Source organism: Schistocerca nitens, chromosome 1 (genome assembly GCF_023898315.1).
Source record: "Schistocerca nitens isolate TAMUIC-IGC-003100 chromosome 1, iqSchNite1.1, whole genome shotgun sequence".
NCBI lineage: Eukaryota > Metazoa > Arthropoda > Insecta > Orthoptera > Acrididae > Schistocerca > Schistocerca nitens.
Genome location: NC_064614.1, coordinates 1,004,064,992 through 1,004,088,376, shown reverse-complemented (window position 1 = coordinate 1,004,088,376; position 23,385 = coordinate 1,004,064,992). Strand labels below are relative to the sequence as shown.

The following is a 23,385-nucleotide window of genomic DNA, read 5'->3' as shown; positions in this document are numbered from 1 at the left end:
ATATGTGGTTGGATAGGAAGTTTTCTAACAGACAGGGAGCAGTATGTCGTCTTGAATGGGGTAACTTCAACAGCAACAAGACTAACTTCAGGTGTGCCCCAGGGCAGCGTAATACGTCCTCTGCTTTTTACGATTTACATAAACGATCTGGTTGATAGTATTGACAGCGGCCTTAGACTGTTTGCCGATGACACTGTAGTCTACAGGAAAGTAGTATCACATGAAAGTTGTGAACAAATCAATGAGGATTTGCAGAAAATAAATGCATGGTGTAATGACTGGCAGTTGTCTCTCAATATTAGTAAGTGTAACCTACTGTGTATAACAAGGCAAAAATCCCCATTAATGTACAAAATAAATGAGCAGTCTTTGGAAGCGGTAATGTCAGTCAAGTATCTGGGTGTGACTATTCGAAATGATCTCAAATGGAATGATCAGATTACACAAGTAAAGGGTAAGGTGAACTCTAGATTGCGGTTTATTGGTAGAATCCTGAAGCAATGCAGTCCTTCAACAAAGGAAATAGCTTACAATACGTTAGTTCATCCAGTCTTAGAGTACTGTTTGTCTGTATGGGACCCTTACCAGTTGGGTCTGATTCAAGAGATTGAGAAGGTCCAAAGAAGAGCGGCAAGATTCGTGACTGGTACATTTAGCCATTGCGAGAGATCTCATACAAAGTTTGAAGTGGGACACACTTGCAGAGAGACGACGCGCTAAACAGAAGGGGCTGCTCACTAAATTCTGAAATCCACTCTTCACCAAGGATGTAGAGCATATGTTATTACCACCAACTTTCAAATTGCATAATGATCATCATTCAAAGATAAGGGAAATAAGAGCTCGTACTGAGGCATTCAGACAGTCGTTTTTCCCTCGCATGATCCGCGAGTGGAACAGAGGGGGGGAAATATGACTTTGGCGTGAATTGTGCCCTCCGCCACACACTGCTTGGTGGCTAGCAGAGTATATATGTAGATGTAGATTACAAAAACTGTGTGTAATCATTTGTTTTCCCAATTTCACCAAATGAAATTCATCATCAGTTCAGTGACACAAGTGGTGATGGTATCATGGATGTGTCTGATGTTGTTTGTGAGTGTGACAGTTTAAAGAAGGTAGAATGTCATGCAACAACACGAGCTGGTATAACAACATGATTAAGCAAGAGGAGAAAGTTGATTTGAAGGATCGCAAAAGTAGTATGGAACACATTGCCTACAAGTAAACACTTCAATGGGATCTGTGCACAGAATCGTGCATGAAGACATGAAAATACATAAAATGTCTTCCAGGTGGGTTCACAAATGCTGACAGACAACCGCAAGACTGTGCACGTTGCACACAACCAGGCAATGACGACACAAGATGATAAAATGAATGGGACTTTCTTTTCACTGACTGTGACAATGGATGAGACATGAATGCCATTTTTCAATCTTAAATCAAGAGCCAGTCAGCTCAGTGGAAGCACACACATCCACCAACACGAAAAAAATTCGGGTAAGTTTCAGTGCTGATAAAATTATGGTGGGTGTGGTCTGGAAAAGCGGTGGTGTATTCCTTACTCACTGCATACCAAAGGGCACTATGGTTAAACGTGCATGCTACCAAAATCTTTTGAATAACAAGCTCCTTCCAGCATTACTTGAAAAACAATCGCAAAAGGCTACATGTGTGTTCTTCCATCAAGACAATGTACCATTGCGTAGGATGAATGTGACACTTCAGTTTCTTTGTGATAACAACTTTAAAGTGATTTTTCATGCTTCCTACATGCCTGACCTGGCTCCTAGTGACTTTCAGTTGTTTCCAATGATGAAAGAAACTCTCCTCGGCCACTCAGACACTAGTTGCATCACTATTGTGTCAGCAATTTTCCAGACATCAAATCAAACTCCTAAAGAAGCATTCACAGCAGCCATGGAATAATTGTGTCAAAGTTGTGAAAAATGTGTATGGCTGCAGGGAGATTATGTTGAGAACTGATGCAAGTTTCACAGTTTTTGTGTGATTAGATTGTGAGATAAAAAGAAAATAGAAGCTTTCAAAATGTTCTGCTACAGAACAATGCTGCAGATCACATAACTAATTAGGTAATTAGGACACATAACTAATTAGGAGATACTGAAAAGAATTTGGGGAGACAAGAAATTTGTGGCACAACTTGACCAAAAGGAGAGCTCAGGTGGTAGACACATTCTGAGACATCAAGGGATCGCCAATTTAGTACTGGAGGGAAGTGTGGGTGGTAAAAACTGTAGAGTTACACAAAGAGATGAATACGGTAAGCAGATTCAGAAAGATATAGGTTGCATTAGTAATCTGTAGATGTAGAGGCCTGCACAAAATAGAGTAGCATTGAGAGCTACATCAAACCAGTCTTCGGACCAAAGACAACAACAAGTGATTGTGAGAAAAGAAACCAATGTCATAACTTGAATGCTCAAAGTGTGAGAGCACTGTAGAAAGTTCATTCAAAATGTACAGTAGACACACCTCACAACTGATAGTAAATTAATTCACATTCCGTTCCGTGCAGTGGTTCCTAAGCTAGAAGTGACCATCTGGTACCAATGAAATGACAACAGAAATGACAACAGTACCTTAAGAAAGGAATTTTCCTCAATACTCACTGACCCCCGTACAGCAACAGTACATGTTTTTCAATAGTAATTTACACCTCATAAAAAAGGCAAGCCCCGTTCTCAGCCCAGGAAAAGAAAGATATGTTCAGCAGCAGAAATAATGTGCAAGCTTCATGTCATGTCGTGCGTGTGTGTGTGTGTGTATGTATGTGTGTGTGTGTGTGTGAGAGAGAGAGAGAGAGAGAGAGAGAGAGAGAGAGAGAGAGAGAGAGGTGGGGAGATGGGGGGGGTGGGTGTAGGTGGGGGGAAGTGCAGAAACAAATATGTTCTCTCTCTCTCTCTCTCTCTCTCTCTCTCTCTCTCTCTCTCTCTCTCAAATGTTAAGATAAATTTTGTCTATGCAATATTACACTATTTCAAGACAAGTGCTGAAACAGGTATTGACTTAGAGCCTGAAGGATGAAGCTTTCCATTAATGGACCCAGTTTAATTTTTTTCTAGTTATTTTCTAGTTACTAGACGCATTTCAATAAAGTGACACAGAGAGCAAAAATGGACCTCCTGATGGAGAAGTAAAATTTTCAGTACAAGCAAAAACATCTGTTTTTATTTGTTTTTTGTTTACTGTAGTAATTTACATCATTCTGTACACGCTCAAATCAATTTGAAAGGTGTTTGAATCCAACAGCAGTCAATATTATCATTAAAAGCAATCAATGTCAGTCGTCTGAAAAAGGACCTCTTAATCACTATGGAGAAATAATATTGGCCCGAAAGAGGGCCCTTTTCCACATCTCACAGATGCATGTTTGATGCTTCACAAAATAGTATCTCCAAAAGTTTACAGGCATTTTAAGGAGCTCAGTTTTGTGAATTTAAAAATGCCAAACAAGACAAGTGGTCCCTTTTTATACGAGAGTCATAAATGCCTACAGACATGGTAGCAACAAAAATCTATACCTACAGTACAAGTAAACTCTATTGTTGCTGCCAGAAACAAAGAACATGAAGTAGCAATGGGTACACATGACTGGCTATATGTCCCAAAGAATAGTAATGCTAACATAGTACCTCGCAAAACTAAATATATCCACTTTGAGCTCATCTGTCGCTGAAAAGATAATGTACATTGCAAAATGGACGTTGATGGAAATGAACTTGCACACCACATTTTTCCAGAAGAAAATGGATCCACTCAGTTTCCTGGCGCAGTAATTCCAGAACAAAGGGAAAAAATGCTGTTTGTGTACAGTTGTGATCCCTTTCAGACCAAAATATTTTAGAAGTAGAAAATCAGATTCTCTGACCACTATAAAATACAGGGTCTCAGTACTGTACTTTTGGGGGTTTAGTCAACTCAAAATTTTAGGTTGTTTTGGGCCCCCTAATGGGTTCAAAATCAAAGTTTGGTCTGAAATATGACACAACATGTAATAAAAATATCAATTTTTGGGAAAAAAAGAAAAACCGTGCAGTGTCTGCTAATTTTTCTTAATCTGGAGCCAATTTATTTAATTTTAAATGTTTGTACACTGTTGTTGTTGTTGTTGTTGTGGTCTTCAGTACTGAGACTGGTTTGATGCAGCTCTCCTTGCTACTCTATCCTGTGCAAGCTTCTTCATCTCCCAGTACCTACTGCAGCCTACATCCTTCTGAATCTGCTTAGTGTATTCATCTCTTGGTCTCCCTCTATGATATTTACCCTCCACGCTGCCCTACTGTACTAAATTGGTGATTCCTTGATGCCTCAGAATATGTCCTACCAACCGATCCCTTCTTCTGGTCAAGTTCTGCCACAAACTCCTCTTCTCCCCAAATCTATTCAGTACCTCCTCATTAGTTATATGATCTACCCATCTAATCTTCAGCATTCTTCTGTAGCACCACATTTCGATAGCTTCTATTCTCTTCTTGTCTAAACTATTTATCGTCCATGTTTCATTTCCATACATGGCTACACTCCATACAAATACTTTCAGAAATGACTTCCAGACACTTAAATCTATACTCAATGTTAACAAATTTCTCTTCTTCAGAAACGCTTTCCTTGTCATTGCCAGTCTACATTTTATATCCTCTCTACTTTGACCCTCATCAGTTATTTTGCTCCCCAAATAGCAAAACTCCTTTACTACTTTAAGTGTCTCATTTCCTAATCTAATTCCCTCAGCATCACCCGACTTAATTCGACTACATCCCATTATCCTTGTTTTGCTTTTGTTGATGTTCATCTTATACCATCCTATAAGGGACACTGTCCATTCCGTTCAACTGCTCTTCCAACTCCTTTGCTGTCTCTGACAGAATTACAATGTCATCAGCGAACCTCAAAATTTTTATTTCTTCTCCATGGATTTTAATACCTACTCCGAACTTTTCTTTTGTTTCCTTTACTGCTTTCTCAGTATACAGATTGAATAGCATCAGGGAGAGGCTACAACCCTGTCTCACTCCCTTCCCAACCACTGCTTCCCTTTCATGTCCCTCGACTCTTATAACTGCCATCTGGTTTCTGTACAAATTGTAAATAGCCTTTCACTCCCTGTATTTTACCCCTGCCATCTTCAGAATTTGAAAGAGAGTATTCCAGTCAACATTGTCAAAAGCTTTCTCTAAGTCTACAAATGCTAGAAATGTAGGTTTGCCTTTCCTTAACCTTTCTTCTAAGATAAGTTGTAGGGTTAGTATTGCCTCACGTGTTCCAACATTTCTACGGAATCCAAACTGATCTTCCCCGAGGTCGGCTTCTACCAGTTTTTCCATTCGTCTGTAAATAATTCGCGTTAGTATTTTGCAGCTGTGACTTATTAAACAGATAGTTCGGTAATTTTCACATCTGTCAACACCTGCTTTCTTTGGGATTGGAATTATTATATTCTTCTTGAAATCTGAGGGAATTTCGCCTGTCTCATACATCTTGCTCACCAGATGGTCGACTTTTGTCAGGACTGGCTCTCCCAAGGCCATCAGTAATTCTAATGGAATGTTGTCTACTCCCAGGGCCTTGTTTCAACTTAAGTCTTTCAATGCTCTGTCAAACTCTTCACGCAGTATCATATCTCACTCTTCACACAGTATCATATCTCCCATTTCACCTTCATTTACATCCTCTTCTATTTCCATAATATTGTCCTCAAGAACATCGCCCCTGTATAGACCCTCTATATACTCCTTCCACCTTTCTGCTTTCCCTTCTTTGCTTAGAAATGGGTTTCCATCTGAGTTCTTGATATTCATGCAAGTGGTTCTCTTTTCTCGAAAGGTCTCTTTAATTTTCCTGTAGGCAGTATCTATCTTACCCCTCATGAGATAAGCCTCTACATCCTTACATTTGTCCTCTAGCCATCCGTGCTTAGCCATTTTGCACTTCCTGTCAACCTTATTTCTGAGACATTTGTATTCCTTTTTGCCTGCTTTACTTACTGAATTTTATTAATGATAGGAGAAAATACAAAAATGCAGTATCTCTTCTGTTCCCCTAGGATTTCTACTAGCCCTCGTCTTTTTACCTAGTTGATCCTCTGCTGCCTTCACTATTTCATTCCTCAAAGCTACCCATTCTGCTTCTACTGTATTTCTTTCCCCCATTCCTGTCAATTGTTCCGTTATGCTCTCCCTGCAACTCTGTACAACCTCTGGTTCTTTCAGTTTATCCAGGTTCCATCTCCTTAAATTCCCACCTTTTTGCTGTTTCTTCAGTTTTAATTTACAGTTCATAACCAATAGATTGTGGTCAGAGTCCACATCTGCCCCCGGAAATGTCTTACAATTTAAAATCTGGTTCCTAAATCTCTGTCTTACCATTATATAATCTATCTGAAACCTTCTTGTATCTCCAGGGTTCTTCCATGTATACAAACTTCTTTCATGATTCTTGAACCAAGTGTTAGCTATGATTAAGTTATGCTACATGAAAAATTCTACCAGGCGGCTTCCTCTTGCATTTCTTAGCCCAAATCGATATTCACCTACTATGTTTCCTTCTCTTCCTTTTCCTACTGTCGAATTCCAGTCACCCATGACTTAAATTTTCATCTCCCTTCACTACCTGAATAATTTCTTTCATCTCATCATCATACATTTCATCAATTTCTTCGTCATCTGCAGAGCTAGTTGGCATATAAACTTGTACTACTGTAGTAGGCGTGGGCTTCGTGTCTATCTTGGCCACAATAATGCATTCATGCTGTTTGTAGTAGCTTACCCGCACTCCTATTTTTTTATTCATTATTAGACCTTCTCCTGCATTACCCCTATTTGATTTTGTATTTATAACCCTGTATTCACCTGACCAGAAGTCTTGTTCCTCCTGCCACCGAACTTCACTAATTCCCACTATATCTAACTTCAACCTATCCATTTCCCTTTTTAAATTTTCTAACCTACATGCCCGATTAAGGGAACTGACATTCCACGCTCCAATCCGTAGAACGCCAGTTTTCTTTCTCCTGATAACGACGTCCTCTTGAGTAGTCCCCGATCGCAGATCCTAATGGGGGACTATTTTACCTCCGGAATATTTTACCCAAGAGGATGCCATCATCATTTAATCATACAGTAAAGCTGCATGCCCTCGGGAAAAATTACTGCTGTAGTTTCCCCTTGCTTTCAGCCGATCGCAGTACCAGCACAGAAAGGTCGTTTTGGTTAGTGTTACAAGGCCAGGTCAGTCAGTCATCGAGACTGTTGCCCCTGCAACTACTGAAAAGACTGCTGCCCCTCTTCAGGAACCACACGTTTGTCTGGCCTCTCAACTGATACTCCTCCGTTGTGGTTGCACCTACAGTACGGCTATCTGTATCGTTGAGGCACGCAAGCCTTCCCACCAACGGCAAGGTCCATGGTTCATTGGGAGGGGGGGGGGGGGGGGTTGTACACTATGATGTGCTATATACCAAAAGGTGTTAGCCACTTAATGCGTAACGTTAACTTAAAGAAATCTGTACCATTTGAAAAAGGACTTTTTCAGGGTAATATAAGCACACACAATTTGTTTCTTAAATATGTGAAATCAAACAATGGCAACAAAGTGAAACTTTAACACACATTATCTCAAAACACTGTTGCTTGTTGGTGGAGTACAACAGTACCTCCATTATGACAGCTGCCACCCATTCCACATCAAACGGTCCCTTCCCTACAGCCTAGGTCTTCGTGGCAAACGAATCTGCTCCAGTCCGGAATCCCTGAACCATTACACCAACAACCTGAAAACAGCTTTCGCATCCCGCAACTACCCTCCTGACCTGGTACAGAAGCAAATCACCAGAGCCACTTCCTCATCTCCTCAAACCCAGAACCTCCCACAGAAGAACCCCAAAAGTGCCCCACTTGTGACAGGATACTTTCTGGGACCGGATCAGACTCTGAATGTGGCTCTCCAGCAGGGATACGACTTCCTCAAATCCTGCCCTGAAATGAGATCCATCCTTCATGAAATCCTCTCCACTCCACCAAGAGTGTCTTTCCGCCGTCCACCAAACTTAGTAACCTCTTGGTTCATCCCTATGAAATCCCCAAACCACCTTCCATACCCTCTGGCTCCTACCTTTGTAACCACCCCCGGTGTAAAACCTGTCCCATGCACCCTCCCACCACCACCTACTCCAGTCCTGTAACCTGGAAGGTGTACACGATCAAAGGTAGAGCCACGTGTGAAAGCACCCACATGATTTACCAACTGACCTGCCTACACTGTGAAGCTTTCTATGTGGGAATGACCAGCAACAAACTGTCCATTCGCATGAATGGACTCAGGTAGACTGTGTTTGTTGGTAATGAGGATCACCCTGTGGCTGAACATGCCTTGGTGCACGGCCAGCTCATCTTGGCACAGTGTTACACCGTCCAGGTTATCTGGATACTTCCCACTAACACCAACCTGTCAGAACTCCGGAGAGAGGAACTTGCCCTTCAGTATACCCTCTCTTCCCGTTACCCACCAGCCCTCAACCTCCGCTAATTTCAAGTTGCCGCCGCTCATACCTCACTTGTCATTCAACAACATCTGTGCCTCTGTACTTCCGCCTCGACTGACATCTCTGCCCAAACTCTTTGCCTTTACAAATGTCTGCTTGTATCTGTGTATGTGCAGATGGATATGTATGTGTGTGTGTGTGTGCGCGCGAGTCTATACCTGTCCTTTTTCCCCCCCTAAGGTAAGTCTTTCCGCTCCCGGGATTGGAATGACTCCTTACCCTCTCCCTTAAAACCCACATCCTTTCGTCTTTCCCTCTCCTTCCCCCTTTCCTGATGAGGCAACCGTGGGTTGCGAAGCTTGAATTTTGTGTATATGTTTGTGTTTGTTTGTGTGTCTATCAACATGCCAGCACTTTCGATTGGTAAGTTACATCATCTTTGTATATGTGCACAATAATCTGGGACCATGCCTATTGGGGATGATTGAATGGTCTGTTTAAGATACACGCCACATAATGCAACATAGTAGTACTCAGCTGAGTGGCACAGCATTTTAAAACAAATAAATGCATATGTTTGTTTATTAGCTAAAACCCAAACGATAGAATAATGCGGACACTTTTAATGTGGCAAATTTGGTGGCGGATGTTTTGAACTATGGTCACATCGAGTACCAGTAGAGTTCGGGCCTGAGCTGTGTATTCTATAACAATGAATACCATCAGTTTTTGACAAAAAATTTAATTGGATGGATAAATAAATAGTCTACTGATCAAGCAGTGGCAGAACCTCCCAGGAGGTTATAATTAGGCAAGCTTTTCAGACAGAAGGGTTGAAGGGGAAGGAAGAGGGGTAAAGGAAAAGAACTGGAGAACTCTTGGAATTGGGGAAGATTTCGGGAAAGTCAGCCAAACTGCAGCTCCAGGGAGGAAAGATCTTTCCTTCTCATCCCATGCAATAAGTCTTGCCTGAACTGTGGTACTGGCTGACTTTCCCGAAATCTACCCATTTTCTTAGACCTCTTCAGTTCTTTTCCTTCACCCTTCTTCCTTCCCCTTTGACCCTTCTGCCTGAAGAAGAAACCACTGGCTAGGAAAGCTTGCCTAATTATAACCTCATTTTACATGTGTTTTCTGTTGCCGCGTGTTGAGTTGATTTTTCAGTTAACAATACTCTGCTACCCTCAACAAGCAATTGCACAGAAACCGTCCCTGAATTTTCTGTGTTGCGCGTTGCTTGTTGTTTTCTTTTCTTATTTCGAAGTAAGTGGAGCAAATAATCCTGGTCCATCACAATTTTTGATTACCACCCTTACAACACCAGAAGAGATTGACGATGTCTGTAACAATGTATCAGTTGCTTCAGGCCGGTGCCCTGCTAAAGGAATGTGGGACTTGTTTCCCTGGACCGCTCCTCCCTCATCTAGCGGTCAAAATTCTGGGTTGTTTACACTCACAGGCATCTGCCACTATAGCCTATAGTGCCAGCACTCTGTGCTATAATGACTGGAAAACAAAATCTGTGGCTTTCTTCAAGTGTGCTGAAATCCTTCCCCTACAGTAAAAATGTAGTTACCATATATTTGGTTCTACTTCCACTCTAAATAACCTATTAGCTCAATCTTCAGTGTTGTCAAGCATGTGTTGCACAGATATGAATGCCCACAAAAGGTTGAAATTAATAGTCTGCAGATTTTATAATTATCTAACTGAGCAAAGAAGACAAGTAATATCCAGAAACACTTTCATTCGGCGACACATTCAGTTCACTGGCAGGGAAAATGCTGCTGCTTTTCTACATAACAATCATTCTTGAAAGCATAAGTACTGCCAAATGGAGAAAACAAAGGCCATTTCAGAACAAAAGCAAGCACAAAAATTTACCAATCAGCACTTTTTTAACAATCAGTTTGAAAAAAAAAAAAAACACCTCACATTTTGCCAAAAATAGATGCTACATTTTCCGGTTCCTTCTTGTAAGACTTAAAAATGTGTAACCAAATAAAAAATCATTCCGAGTGTAGGGTTTAGTGTGTCATGCTTTCTGAGGGCCAGGAAACTTTACTTCTTTTTACCTGAAAAATAAATAAGTAGGTAAGGCAGGTGCAATGAACACTGTGTCTTTTAAGAACCATTGCATCAGTTTCAAATGCAGAGGGTGAAATGAGCATATTTAACAGTCTGGCCGATTGATTATTGTTATGGAAGATCTGAACAAGAGGGCAAACAGGTAAATTTATAAAACTGCAAGAGTGAGTATATCTCTAATTTTAAGGTTCTGATTCATGAAGCTGTCACCGATTCAATGATTTCAAATCTGCTATAGCAGATGGGTCTCTGGAATTTTGATACAGGGTAAGAAAATGTACAGGCTTTTCCAAAAGTAACCAAATACATGATAATGTTTACAGCGTAGATAGATCATTCTGCTTCATATCAATGTTTGTTCTTATAATGTGGCACAAAATCACTAACTGCATTAATTTAACATTATTTTTCTAACTACTCAAATATTTTTAGTAACAACCAACCATTATGCAATAGTCCACCATTGTCTGTGTTACACCTGCTCTAAATTTGGTTAACTTTGACATCCTGAGCTGGTCATCAGCAGCTCCAACCACCACCAATCCTGTTTCCACTCTCATTTTCTCTCTTATTTCTTCTATGTCTTCACATCTGAAACAAAGCATATATCAAACAAAGCCATACAACTCATACATGTCAAGTAGATTAATACAAGCACTGAGCCTTCTCCAATGGCCTTTTGAAGCCACAAACCAACTGAGTAATCTTAAAGAGATTTTAGTATCTTTAGTTTTTAACTTGCATTGAGTGGAAAATGATATGAACTGTGTATTTCTTGGTCAACCTTCAGTTAAAAACAAAAGCATAATGTCTTAATTATAAATTCCAAAAGTTTGGGGAAAAACTGTGATTTATCTTTATACTTTAATTTCCAGCCCCATTCCCCAAATTACATTTACGACTTAGTGCTCCCTTACTGGTTGCAAAAGAAAAGTTATTTATTCTAGTATTTATACCACATTTGCTTTCAGAGTAGTAATAATTTAATAAATTTTCTGTTTATAAGATACAGTGCAATTCAGCCTGAGGATGGTTTTATAATGAAACATAATGTGTTAAATGTTCTTCGCACATAGTCATTAAAGCACCTACACTGACAGAAAAACCATTATCAGTTCAGTTGTGTGTGTGTGGGGGGGGGGAGGGGGGGGGCAGGGACAAGGGGAGGAGAAAGGATTAGTGATGTAGTCCAAGCTCAGATTGGGGAAGGATAGGGGTGGAAATTAGCTATGCCTTTTCAAAGGAACTGACCCTCCATTTGCCTTAAGCAATTCTGAGGATCACAAACAACACAAAGTTGAATGGCTGTGTGGTGTTACTTTGCTCAACAGTAGGGGGTGAGGAGGAGAGAACAACTACTATAGGATGCTGCTGCATGGTCATAGGCAAAATAAACATAACTGATCATCACTAGGTAGTGCACAATACACAAAATGTCAAGGATCTGTGGGTCGATTGTGTTGCAATATATATATATATATATATATATATATATATATATATATATATATATATATATATATATATATATAACAACTCTCACGTACTGACAGAACCTCTCTAATTTACAAAACACAAATTGTCTTGCATCAAGGTAGAACCACAGCTTCTCCATTACATTTTGCAGACACGGCCCAAACAGGAGAAGAGTAAAAGGGTATAATAACTGAAGCTTAAGAGTACTTTTGCAAAAGAAACAAAGACAATACTAACTTATTTGTGACACATCCTTGTTGCTATTCAGTTTTTTGGACATTTTTATGTCAATGTAGATAAAATGTGGGTCAGTTTCTTTTCTAGTGTCGTACAAACTACAAACACTGATATAATACAAAGAGCTAAGATTACATGTGGAGTGCATACACAACTCAAAAATGTTAACATTCTGCTTTTAGTCATTAACAGCTGGTACGATGTATAGACTTGAAATGCCAGAAGTGAACATGGATGGAGGATTTAATGACTGAAAATTCTGGTAATGGAAACAGTAGCCAGACACCAGCACTTGAAAATCATGCTAATGACAATACTAATGTCTACACAGTGTTAGTCCCAATTCTATTGATTTTATAATAAGGCATTTTAGATAGCATTTTTACCTTTCAAAATACTAATTCCTGTCAATATTTGAGACTAATGAGGATAACCCGCTTAACTAACAGTGAATTAGCAATTTTTGGATTATGGCTGATGTAGCAATTTTTGGATTATGGCTGATGTCCAAATAAGTAAAACAAAACAGAAAGGAGAGAATACATCTGTCAGATTGAAACATTATTGTTATTTGATGTCTGACAAGGAAATTAAAGGTAAGCCAAACTCATGATAAATAGTGGAGAGGGGAGAGAGAGGGGGGGGGGGGGGGGAGAGAGAGAGAGAGAGAGAGAGAGAGAGAGAGAGAGAGAGAGAGAGACTACCTAACTGAGACAGGAGATGTATCTATAATCTGTTTCTCTGTACCCACAAAGTGACAATCAGGATCATTAACATCTACACATTAATATTATCCAGTAATAGCCAAATAAACAGCATTAAACATGCAATAAAACACCAACAATCAAACTGTAATAAAAATATAATAGGAAAATGCTAAAAGATTAACTTGCATGTGGTGCTGACGGATTCATTAAAGTACATTGTCACCATGACGCAGGCCCAACTGAAAATTCATGGAGGTGAAATCCAAACAGGTGCACAGATAACTTGAGGAATAGTTTAGCCTATAAATTATCCAGACTGATCAATCCAATATTGACGGAAAACGCTACCTTCGGAGATAACTATTTAGTTTGTAGCTGTATGGTTGTAATTATTACAATTAAGGAGTCATCCCTAACTGGCAAATCACAGTTCATATTCCTAAGTATCAAGAATCTATACAAAAAAGTGCCAGTGGATGAAGTACTTCCCACTAACATCCTTAAACATAAACCACTATCGATAAGTGAAACCATGGAATTTATCAAGCTGCTGGAAATAATTTTAAAATACAACTAATTCTCATTTAACAACAAATTTGATGCATGAGAAAATGTTTTGGGATCAAGTATTTCTGGTATTAATGAAGACATATTTATAAAATCACCTTGGATAGAAAATTCTACAGAGGGCCAACATTCAATAAACATGATTTTCCATTACAGGTGTTACATCGGCAACACCGCGATCACTATAGCCCAATTAAATATACTTGATAGTTGACACTTCATGCATTGTAGCTAGTCTCCTACAAAGAGAGCACTCACCGTCACAACCAAAGCGTTCGTTGTTTCCCAACTGCCACAAAACACACACACACACACACACACACAACACACACACAAACACACACGTTTTGTATGTAGCACTAACCAAACACTACTGGATCTTTCTGCACAAGATGCAACTCAGGATCAAATATACAGTTATTATACTTACAGAGATCAGCTTATATTAAATAAGCTCCACAGAATATCATCACAGAAGAAGCTGAGTAGCTCCGTGGTGTAGTGGTTATGATACTAACCTATTGCATGCAGGTTCAAAACTCACCTAGACTGTACAATTAAATTTCTATATTTGGTTCGAGTACATTCTAGAAGTATCCACAAATGTCAAGGATCATTGTACTGGAATGTTCTGTAGCTATGTATGTACTGTATGTGTTCTGGCTGGAGGCAGTTCGCTCCGCACTCTTCTATGTGCAAGTGCTGAATAAACCTTCGTTACGTGAAGTTAGTGTTCGTCATTCATCTAATTACACCTTCTTCTATGTAACATTATTCTGGTGGAGACACTGGGTACTGGAACTTGTGATAGTGTACATTATCGACGACACAGTGGCTCCTAACATGCCACGACAGAGCCGCCGTTTACGTGGTGAGAAACCAGAGTTCGAGCCATAATCAACAGATCGCAAGCTATTAGAGACAGAAGAAGTAGTGGACATTACAATGACAGCAACTGTGTGCCATCACATGAGACATCCTTCCGGGTTCTCTGGTGATGATGGCCAAGGTCCAAACAAGCGGCTGAAGGTATATGAGCGTATAGCCAAATTTAACAAATGGGATGACACCGTGTGTTTGGCTAACATATTTTTCTACTTGGAGGGTACGGCCAAGCATTGGTACGAGAACAACGAGGAGAAGTTCACAAACTGGGAAGTATTCCAGGTGGAACTGCGCACGCATTTCAGCAACACACAACAACAGAAGTGCAAGACAGAAGATAAATTAAAGTGCAGGGCACAGTGCCCAGGAGAAACTACAGCATCCTATATTAAGACGTCTTGGAGCTATGTAAAAAAGTGAAACCTAAAATGAAGGATGAAGATAAGGTTGCACATCTCATGAAGAGTGTTGCTGAGGACATGTATCAAGTACTACTCCTGAAGGAGGTTTCAACAGCAGACAACTCATAAAATGGTGCCAGTATATTGAGACAATGCATCAAACAAGAATTACACGCAAGAAGTTTGAACGGCTTCAAAATCTCATATCGATGTCTGTGATGGATGAAGGAACTGATTTCACAAGTGTTCATCAGATAGTGAGAGAGGAAGTTCAGAAGGCACTTGGGTTGCACGGCAAGCAAAAAACCGAGACATTTCAAGAGGTCATATGGGAGGAAGTGGAACAGACATTGAACCGAATCTCTCATCCTTCATTTCCCTTTAAAATGGTGAAAAAGTCGAAACTCAGGCGAAGTTACATTCCTACAATGCCGCATGAAGAACATGTTTGGGCACCAAGGAAGACTGACATCTGGGGGATGCAGGATAACCAACCAGTATGTTCCCACTGCAGACAACCGGGATATGTGGTGCGCTATTGTCGAGAAAGGTGGCGGATATTTGATGACGCCTGCGCCAGAAGACAGCAGAGCGATCTTAGCTGATGCCAACTCCGGGACGGCAAAGATGAACAAAAAGATGTGGGTGCAGGTCGACGTAGGTCACCATCCCCACTATCTAGCCACTGGAGATGATGCTCCCAAACATGCCAATCAAGGTCTTCATCACCATTTAGAAGCTTCAACCGATCACCTAGCGGCTGCAACCTGGAAAACTAAAGGATGTAACCTTCCTTGGAGGTGAGGCTGCCAAAGATAAAAATCCTCCGCCTTCAATCACTACAAAAGGTAGGAAACTATGTCGATATCCTCATGGATGGTCGACCAGCCCAAGCTCTCGTGGACTCTGGAGCATTATATTCAGTCATTTAGGAGAAGTACCATTGCCAGTTGCAGAAAACCATATTCATCGACAATGAAACATCTCTGCTGAAGGTGGCTAATGGGAAATATGTAAAACCTACAGGAAGATGTACCATTCGTGTGGGTGTAAGTGGCCATACACAGCCCTTAGAATTCATAGTCTTACAAGAGTGTAGTCATGACATAATTCTCAGATGGGACTTTTTGAAAGCTTCTCAGGCAATTATAGATTGTGCTGCTCGAAGATCAAGCTAGACGAGATGAGATACTGTGGATGGGAAGACGCACATCCGAATGTGTGGAGACTGTGTGCTGGATGAAGTGGTCATTCCTGCAGTCAGCGCTAGAAAGGTAACTGTCACGTGTCATGCCATGCGTCAACCCATGGATCTTGAAGTGGAATGTAAGAGAAGCATACCACTGAGGAATAACTTGGTCATCCCATGCCAAGTCTGTGGGTGAAATTAGCGCTACCACTACGAGACAAGATCATCTAGCTCAACTATCACCAGATCTCACTAAGGAACAACAGAAGAAGCTACTTGCCATTCTTCAAGAGTTCTCTGAATGCTTCAATCCACAGGTGAAGAGCAAATTAGACAAATCAACGGTGAAGCACCAGATTAGCACTGGAGACCATCAACCAATAAGCCGGAGAACATACCATGTGTCAGCAATGGAACATCGAATAATTCGCGACGAGGTAGAGAAAATGATGAAGACTGTCATCATTCAGCCTTTGCAGAGCCCATGGTTGTCACCAGTGGTCATCATCAGGAAGGAGGATGGCAGTTGGCACTTTTGTGTTGATTACAGGAAGCTTAATAACGTAATTAAAAAGGACGTTTACCCTCTTCCACGAATTGATGATACACTGGATTGTCTGAAAGGTGCTAAGTTTTTCTCAACCATGGACATGTACTCGGGATACTGGCAAATCGAAGTAGATGAAGCTGATCGTGAGAAAACTGTATTCATCACCCCTGAGGGCCTGTATGAGTTTAAGGTAATTCTGTTTGGTTTGTATAATGCACCAGCAACTTTTGAACGTGGATAATCTTCTAAGGCACCTGAAGTGGACGATGTGTCTTTGTTATTTAGATAACATTATAGTGTTCCAGAGACATTTGATGAACATATAAAAAGACTGAGGGCTGCTCTTAAGTATTTCCAACAAGGCAGACTGATATTTAATCCGAGAAAGTGTCTTCTTGAACCAAAATAAGTCAAAATACTTGGAAACCTTGTGTCAAATGAAGTTGTGCGGCCAGACCTCGAAAAGGTGAGATCTATAACGGAATTTCCTGTTCCTAAAAGTATTAGAGACGTGAGAAGCTTCCTCGGATTACGTTCTTATTACCGTTGTTTTATCAAAGACTTTTGTGTCAAAGCCAGGCCACTCCAAGAGTTGTTAAAAGCTGATGCTAAATTTATCTGGGATGGTGTTAAATAAGATTCTTTCGATGTGCTGCAAAAAGCTCTGACGACTGACCCTGTACTTGGTCTGTATGAAGGAAATCGGCTGTGCCCTTTCAAAGGAACCATCCAGGCATTTGCCTGGAGCGATTTGGGGAAATCACGGAAAACCCAAATCAAGATGGACGGACGCGGGATTGAACTGTCGTCCTCCTGAATGCGAGTCCAGTGTGCTAACCACTGCGCCACCTCGCTTGGTTTGCAAGAGAAACTTTGATCTGTTTGGAAAGAGGTGGCTATCAGTGATTCTTAAACATACCTGCGCTTACATGTTCTACAGAACTTTCAGGACACACCTGAGGCCGGACATCTAGGATTTATTAAGACATACGATAGAATCCACAAGATATTTTTCTGTCCAGGTTTATTTAGGAGTGCCCGTCACTATGTGTCGCACTGTTGAGAGTGCCAGAAAAGAAAGGCAATTCCTCAGAAACCACCTGGCCAATTCGTACCAATCCCACCAGCCAAAATGCCTTTCCAGCATGTTGGGATTGACCTCCTTGGACGATTTCCAATGTCTACTAGTGGCAATAGATAGATTATTGTTTGCACTGATTATCTGATACGCTATGCCATTACAAAAGCCTTGAAAACAGTCAATGTATCCGAGGTAGGCAAATTCATTGTGGAAGACATTTTATTAAAACATGGTGCCCCCAAGGTCATTAGTTACAGATCGAGGGAAAGTTTTTTCAATCGAATCTTATGACAGAGATAAACCGTTGGTGTAACATTACTCATCACATGACGACTGCCTACCATCCACAAACTAACGGGCTTACTGAACACCTTAAAAGACCTTGGCCGACATGCTATCAATGTTCATCAATGTTGAGCAGAGCAACTAGGATGAGGTGCTACCTTTCACGATGTTTGCCTACAACACTGCCAAACAAGACACCACAGATTTACACCATTTTTCCTGGTGCATGGGCATGAGGTGCCTACGATGATGGACACTGTGTTTCCATTACATCCTGATGACATGGACGATGACTATATCGGCCAGGTGTTAACCAGAGCTTAGGAAGCTTGGCAGTTAGCTCAACTCCGCACACTGCAGGCTCAAGAAAACAATAGCCGAAGGTATGGCACGAGCCACCATCTTGTTGTCTACCAGCCTGGTGACCTCATCTGGATCTTCACTCCTGTTCGGAAGGTTTATCTCTCTGAGAAGCTCCTCAGGCATTACTTTGGAACTTATAAGGTTGTAAGACAGTTGTCTGATGTTACAAAGTTGAAGATTTCGACCCCGACACAAGACGACGAAAGATCAGAGATACGGTCCACGTCCTTTGAATGAAGCCCTATAAGGATCCTGCAACCCAGGGTAAATTCAAAGCACCAGCAACAGGCAACAAGCGGAAAGGTGAAGAAGAGTGTAGCAGCAAAATAAGTTCTAAGAAGATCACTGCCAGGGTGAGAATCAGTCATCAGGAGTTGGAGTACGCAGGATCGATGACTCATTCCCGGACTAGGAGGACGTAACACCAAGTACATTCTAGAAGTATCCACAAATGTCAAGAACCACTGTACTGGAATGTTCTGTAGTTGTGTATATACTGTATGTGTTCTGGCCGGAGGCAGTTCGCTACGTACTCTTATATGTGCAAGTACTGAATAAACCTTCATTAAGTGAATTTAGTGTTTGTCATTCATCTAATTACACCTTCTTCTATGTGACATTATTGTGAGAAGCTAAATTTTTGAAGTCCGCAATTAATCATTTCAACTGGATCACCATAATCATAAATACAACAATGTTCCATAGTTTAATGGCATAGTGCAATGGATATATAAGTTTTACACGTGAAGGTCGTCTGATGGAATCACAGGCGATTTTGGGGAATTTACTGTTTTGCTCAACCCAATCAAAAGACTTTGACTGTTATTATTATATTAATTGTTTTTAGTTTTTATTTCTAATACTTAACCTCATAATTTTCATTACCATATTGACTTTTTTATTTGCTCTTATTTCTTTTTCCTATCATTATTTTTTTGCTTGCAATCTGCTAGCGTCATCTGTAATCTACAACCAAATGCCAATCTGGACTGCTCGTGGTTGGTGTAGCCACTGTGAGGATAGTTTCAGTTAATAAATGAGAGTGAGAAATATGGTTTGCTATTACCACTTAAACTGAAATTCTTCTGCCTTGAGTTTTCTTATAGAGAGTAGCCTTAACACCGTGAACAACACAATCATGATGTTAATTCTGCCACAGTTTGTTGATTGCTGTTCTTTGGATACATTGTATATTATAAGAAGTTGTAGTTAAGTTAGGACATGCTACAAAACTTGTCATCTCCTGCAATTTGATAATTGGGCACTTAAAATAAGCTGTCAACAGACTATCTCCTACTTTCATCATATCTTGCAGCAGCCGCTTCAAACATTCTTCCGTGTTACACACAGGGTGTCTACGTGGACAAGGAAAAAAAAAAATCCCGGATTTTTCCCAGATTTCCCGGTTAAAAATACACTTTCTCCAGGGCTAAAATACACTTTTTCCGTCTTAAGTGACCGTATACTATTCTTTGGCACTGTAAAACTGATCAGTCCTTTGAATGTTTATGGTTTTATATACCAACGTAGAATTTCCCGCCACTTTAGAAGACGAAACTCAGGAGGAAAATAGCCCTTTTGAAACACCTTTGATGTGCAGCAATATGTGCGCTGAATATTTTCGTATATCGAAGGTATAAATTCAAATTCCACCGAATACCGCATGTTATTTTCCTCAGCATTGAAATGAGATTGCGATGCGCTTTTGTAAGCCACTCATCACTCATGTCACGTGATCCCGCCAGCTGATGACAGCATAGGACAAGTGATGTACTCAGCCAATAGCAAGATCACTCTTAAGAAGTGCGAAAACACAAATAAGAAAAGTTAATGGTTTAAATTAATATACATAGCATTCACATATAATATTGGTCTCCAAGATTAATAAGCTGGAAGAGAAGCTAAGCTTCCACATATAATGTTGATCTTTTCTGCGCGAGATACACTTTAAGATACATCATACAAATGTGCCAGTAAAATTTTTCATAACAACGTAAATGTGTGATCTTCTGAGCTCGAAATTCTTTCTAAATGGCCGTCCTCAAAGAGTTGATTTTTATATGAGAGTCAAACGCTTTGTTATTTACGAAATTCATCATACATTCTCGCACATATTTCATCTTGTGTAAAAGGAAATTTGCTTTTAATGTATGTAACACTTTTCAAACCACCGTTCCCAATATTTTCCCGCTACCTGTTATTAATAGGTTCGTTTCAGCAGTTGCAAGAGAGCGCCAGATAACAGTCGTCACCGCGCGATGACGCAGGAAGGCCATATGTTCGTACGTGTAAAACATTAAAAGATCTTATATTATGTCGCAAAAGAAAAAGGCATCAGAGAATACTTCAAGAGCATCGGAATTTCGTGAACCATATTAAAATGCATAATTAGGCTTAAAATGCACATTCATATGTCCAGATTTGGATGCAAATTCTCTTGGAGTACCAGTATTATCTCATGTTTGTTTCTTTATTATGGCATAATGTCATACGTGCACTTGAAATCGACGAACAGTTGAAACCAGCCAACAGTGTGAAATTAAACAGTTCGTTTCAAACAAACAGACTGCCTCAGCAGAAAAGATTAATAAAATCCAAATCTCTTTAGCAAACTGACAAAGAGAACTTCATTGTTCTGCAAGGCGATTAATGCTTGACTGTCAGAAGGGTGGAAATAAAATCTGAAACCAATGACCTATTTTAGCCATCCATAATTATGCGAACGTATTTTAATTCATTTGATATCTCTCGGTCACAAAAATCCATTTTATCATTTAACGCGAGAGCAATAAACAAAGAGAAAACAACAAAATCACTGAACGTCAACACAGGTCACGTGAAGACGACCCATCTTCCCACCACAACTCAGACTGCTCTGTGCATCAGGTGCGGATTTACTACATTTCCGAACCGAGGCAATATTAGGTAGTGGCGCCAAGCCACACTTTTGTAACAAGAAGCGGGAGAAGGTACTACTCATACGTGACTCAACTACGCATGCCCAAGAGCCCGCCTGCAACTGCTCAAAGGGATCTAATTTAAACAGTTGTCACGTCACGCTCATCGGAGACAATTTGTTGTTATGAAGCATTGCATAGTCTTCCAAAAGTTTTTGACACATTTTGCTGTTGGCAGACGCTTGTATGAATACTGTGTTTTGTTGTTATATACGGCACATTTCCCTTGCAACTTAAGTTTATTTTACTTTTTTTTTTTTTTTCTTCTCCGTTCATGTTTCGTTGCTGCAGTGTTATTCTGCAGTAGCGGGGTACAGTAATCTCCTTTGTTAAACTATTGGTTCATACCACTAAAAATCACAAAAATTTAACTGAAAACTAAAACAATGAACAATTCCCAGAATTTTAAACAATTCCTGGGTTTTTCCCGGTTTTCTCCCGGATGAAAAAATTCCCGGGTTTTTCCCGGATCTCCCGGCTGTCCCGGGTCGTATACACCCTGTACACAGTAATGGTATTTGTGAAGTGACCTGTTGTTTTTGTAGGCTCTGAGCACTATGGGACTTAACTTCTGAGGTCATCAGTCCCCTAGAACTTAGAACTACTTAAACCTAACTAACCTAAGGACATCACGCACATCCATGCCCAAGGCAGGATTCGAACCTGCGACAGTAGCGGTCGCGCAGTTCCAGACTGTAGCGCCTAGAACCGCTCGGCCACTCCGGCCGGCTGTTGTTTTTGTCACAACTGCTTTGTCCCAGGCAATTACATTGTATCAGTACCACGACATTCAGTGATCCTACAACTGATGTAGCCAGGCATATCATGCAGTTTGTACGTACTATTTGAGAGGAAGTCTTCGGAATGAGGGAAGAACACAATGTATTATAGCACTTTTCTTGCAAGAGGTTTTCTAAATGACTCGATTTACTGTTTTGTCTATTTTTCATTATTTGTTTCAATAATGCTGTTCCTGATTTTTTATAAACTATCTGTAAGCCCCACACTCCCTGGTATAAATCTCTCAAGCTGTCCCCCCCCCCTCCCCCTCTCCCTTCCTCCCCACAGGTTGGGAACCCCTCACTGGCCTAACCTAAGAAAACCATGTACAATCCACAAGTATACTGCTACCCAAGCAGCTGCTTCCTATGTGTAAGCTACCCCATAGCTTGCAGACCCAGAAATCTACAGATAAGACAGTTTCATTTTAAATCAGAACTGACTCTAATAAGGAATCATTGACAAGAACTGTTAACATGGCATATGTAATGTCAAGAAGTGTGCTTTTTGAAGTGTGCAGGCGTGGAGGGCAGGTTGGGGGGAGGGGGGAGGGGGTGTAGGGTGCAGAGTATTGTTTAACAGAAGTAAAATAAAGAAGGAAATACACAAACGAAAAGAAAACAGACAAAGAGACGCTTAATAAGATGTAGGTGGCAGTTTTATCATTACTCACCGTGATGTAGCAGCATTCTCTCCTATAACAAAGAAAACTGGACATCGAATATCTAAGAGAGTGTCATTTGCCTCCCCACGTTTTCCTTCAACAGTATGCACTGAGAAACCCATACATACAACAGCCTGAACCTGCTCCAACAGTGCCACCTATGGAACAAAAGTAGCTTTTTTTTAAAAAAAAAGAAAAGAAACTTAATATTATTGGAACACATATATCGAAAGTACATTTTTGTGAAATAATATATATTGCAACAGCATTTATTTCATAAAAATCTTACAATACAGTCACCGCCCTCAAACAACATCCATATAACATGGTTAAATTTTAAAATACATTTATTATGCAATGAACTGAAATAGTATTTACAATTAAAACTACAGCAGCAAAATTGGAAATCCTTCATTGGATCAATCTACAATTGTACACATACATGTGGCTGACTTTATGACCCCCTACTAATATTTCAATGCATCACATCTGCAAAAAGCTAGAAAGATCACAGTGTGATGTTTCTGTAAACTCATCAATAGCAATTACAACTCCTTCAAAATAGCAGTACTCAACTAAAACTCAACATCTTCCCTTCCCTAAAAGTTGAAATTCAAACACACAGAATTACAGACATGATCAAGGTCAA

General features: G+C 40.3%; 1 protein-coding gene across 1 annotated transcript in view; it reads right to left on the bottom strand.

Moving 5' to 3' along the window:
- Positions 1–23,385, bottom strand: part of LOC126195452 (KAT8 regulatory NSL complex subunit 3) — a 172,051-nt gene that overhangs the window by 44,833 nt on the left and 103,833 nt on the right. Inside the window, exons 9-10 of the mRNA XM_049934083.1 lie at positions 22,746–22,894; positions 11,038–11,185 (exon numbers count right to left, since the gene is read on the bottom strand). Coding sequence (XP_049790040.1) covers positions 11,038–11,185; positions 22,746–22,894 — 297 coding nt within the window. The remainder of the gene's footprint in view (positions 1–11,037; positions 11,186–22,745; positions 22,895–23,385) is intronic.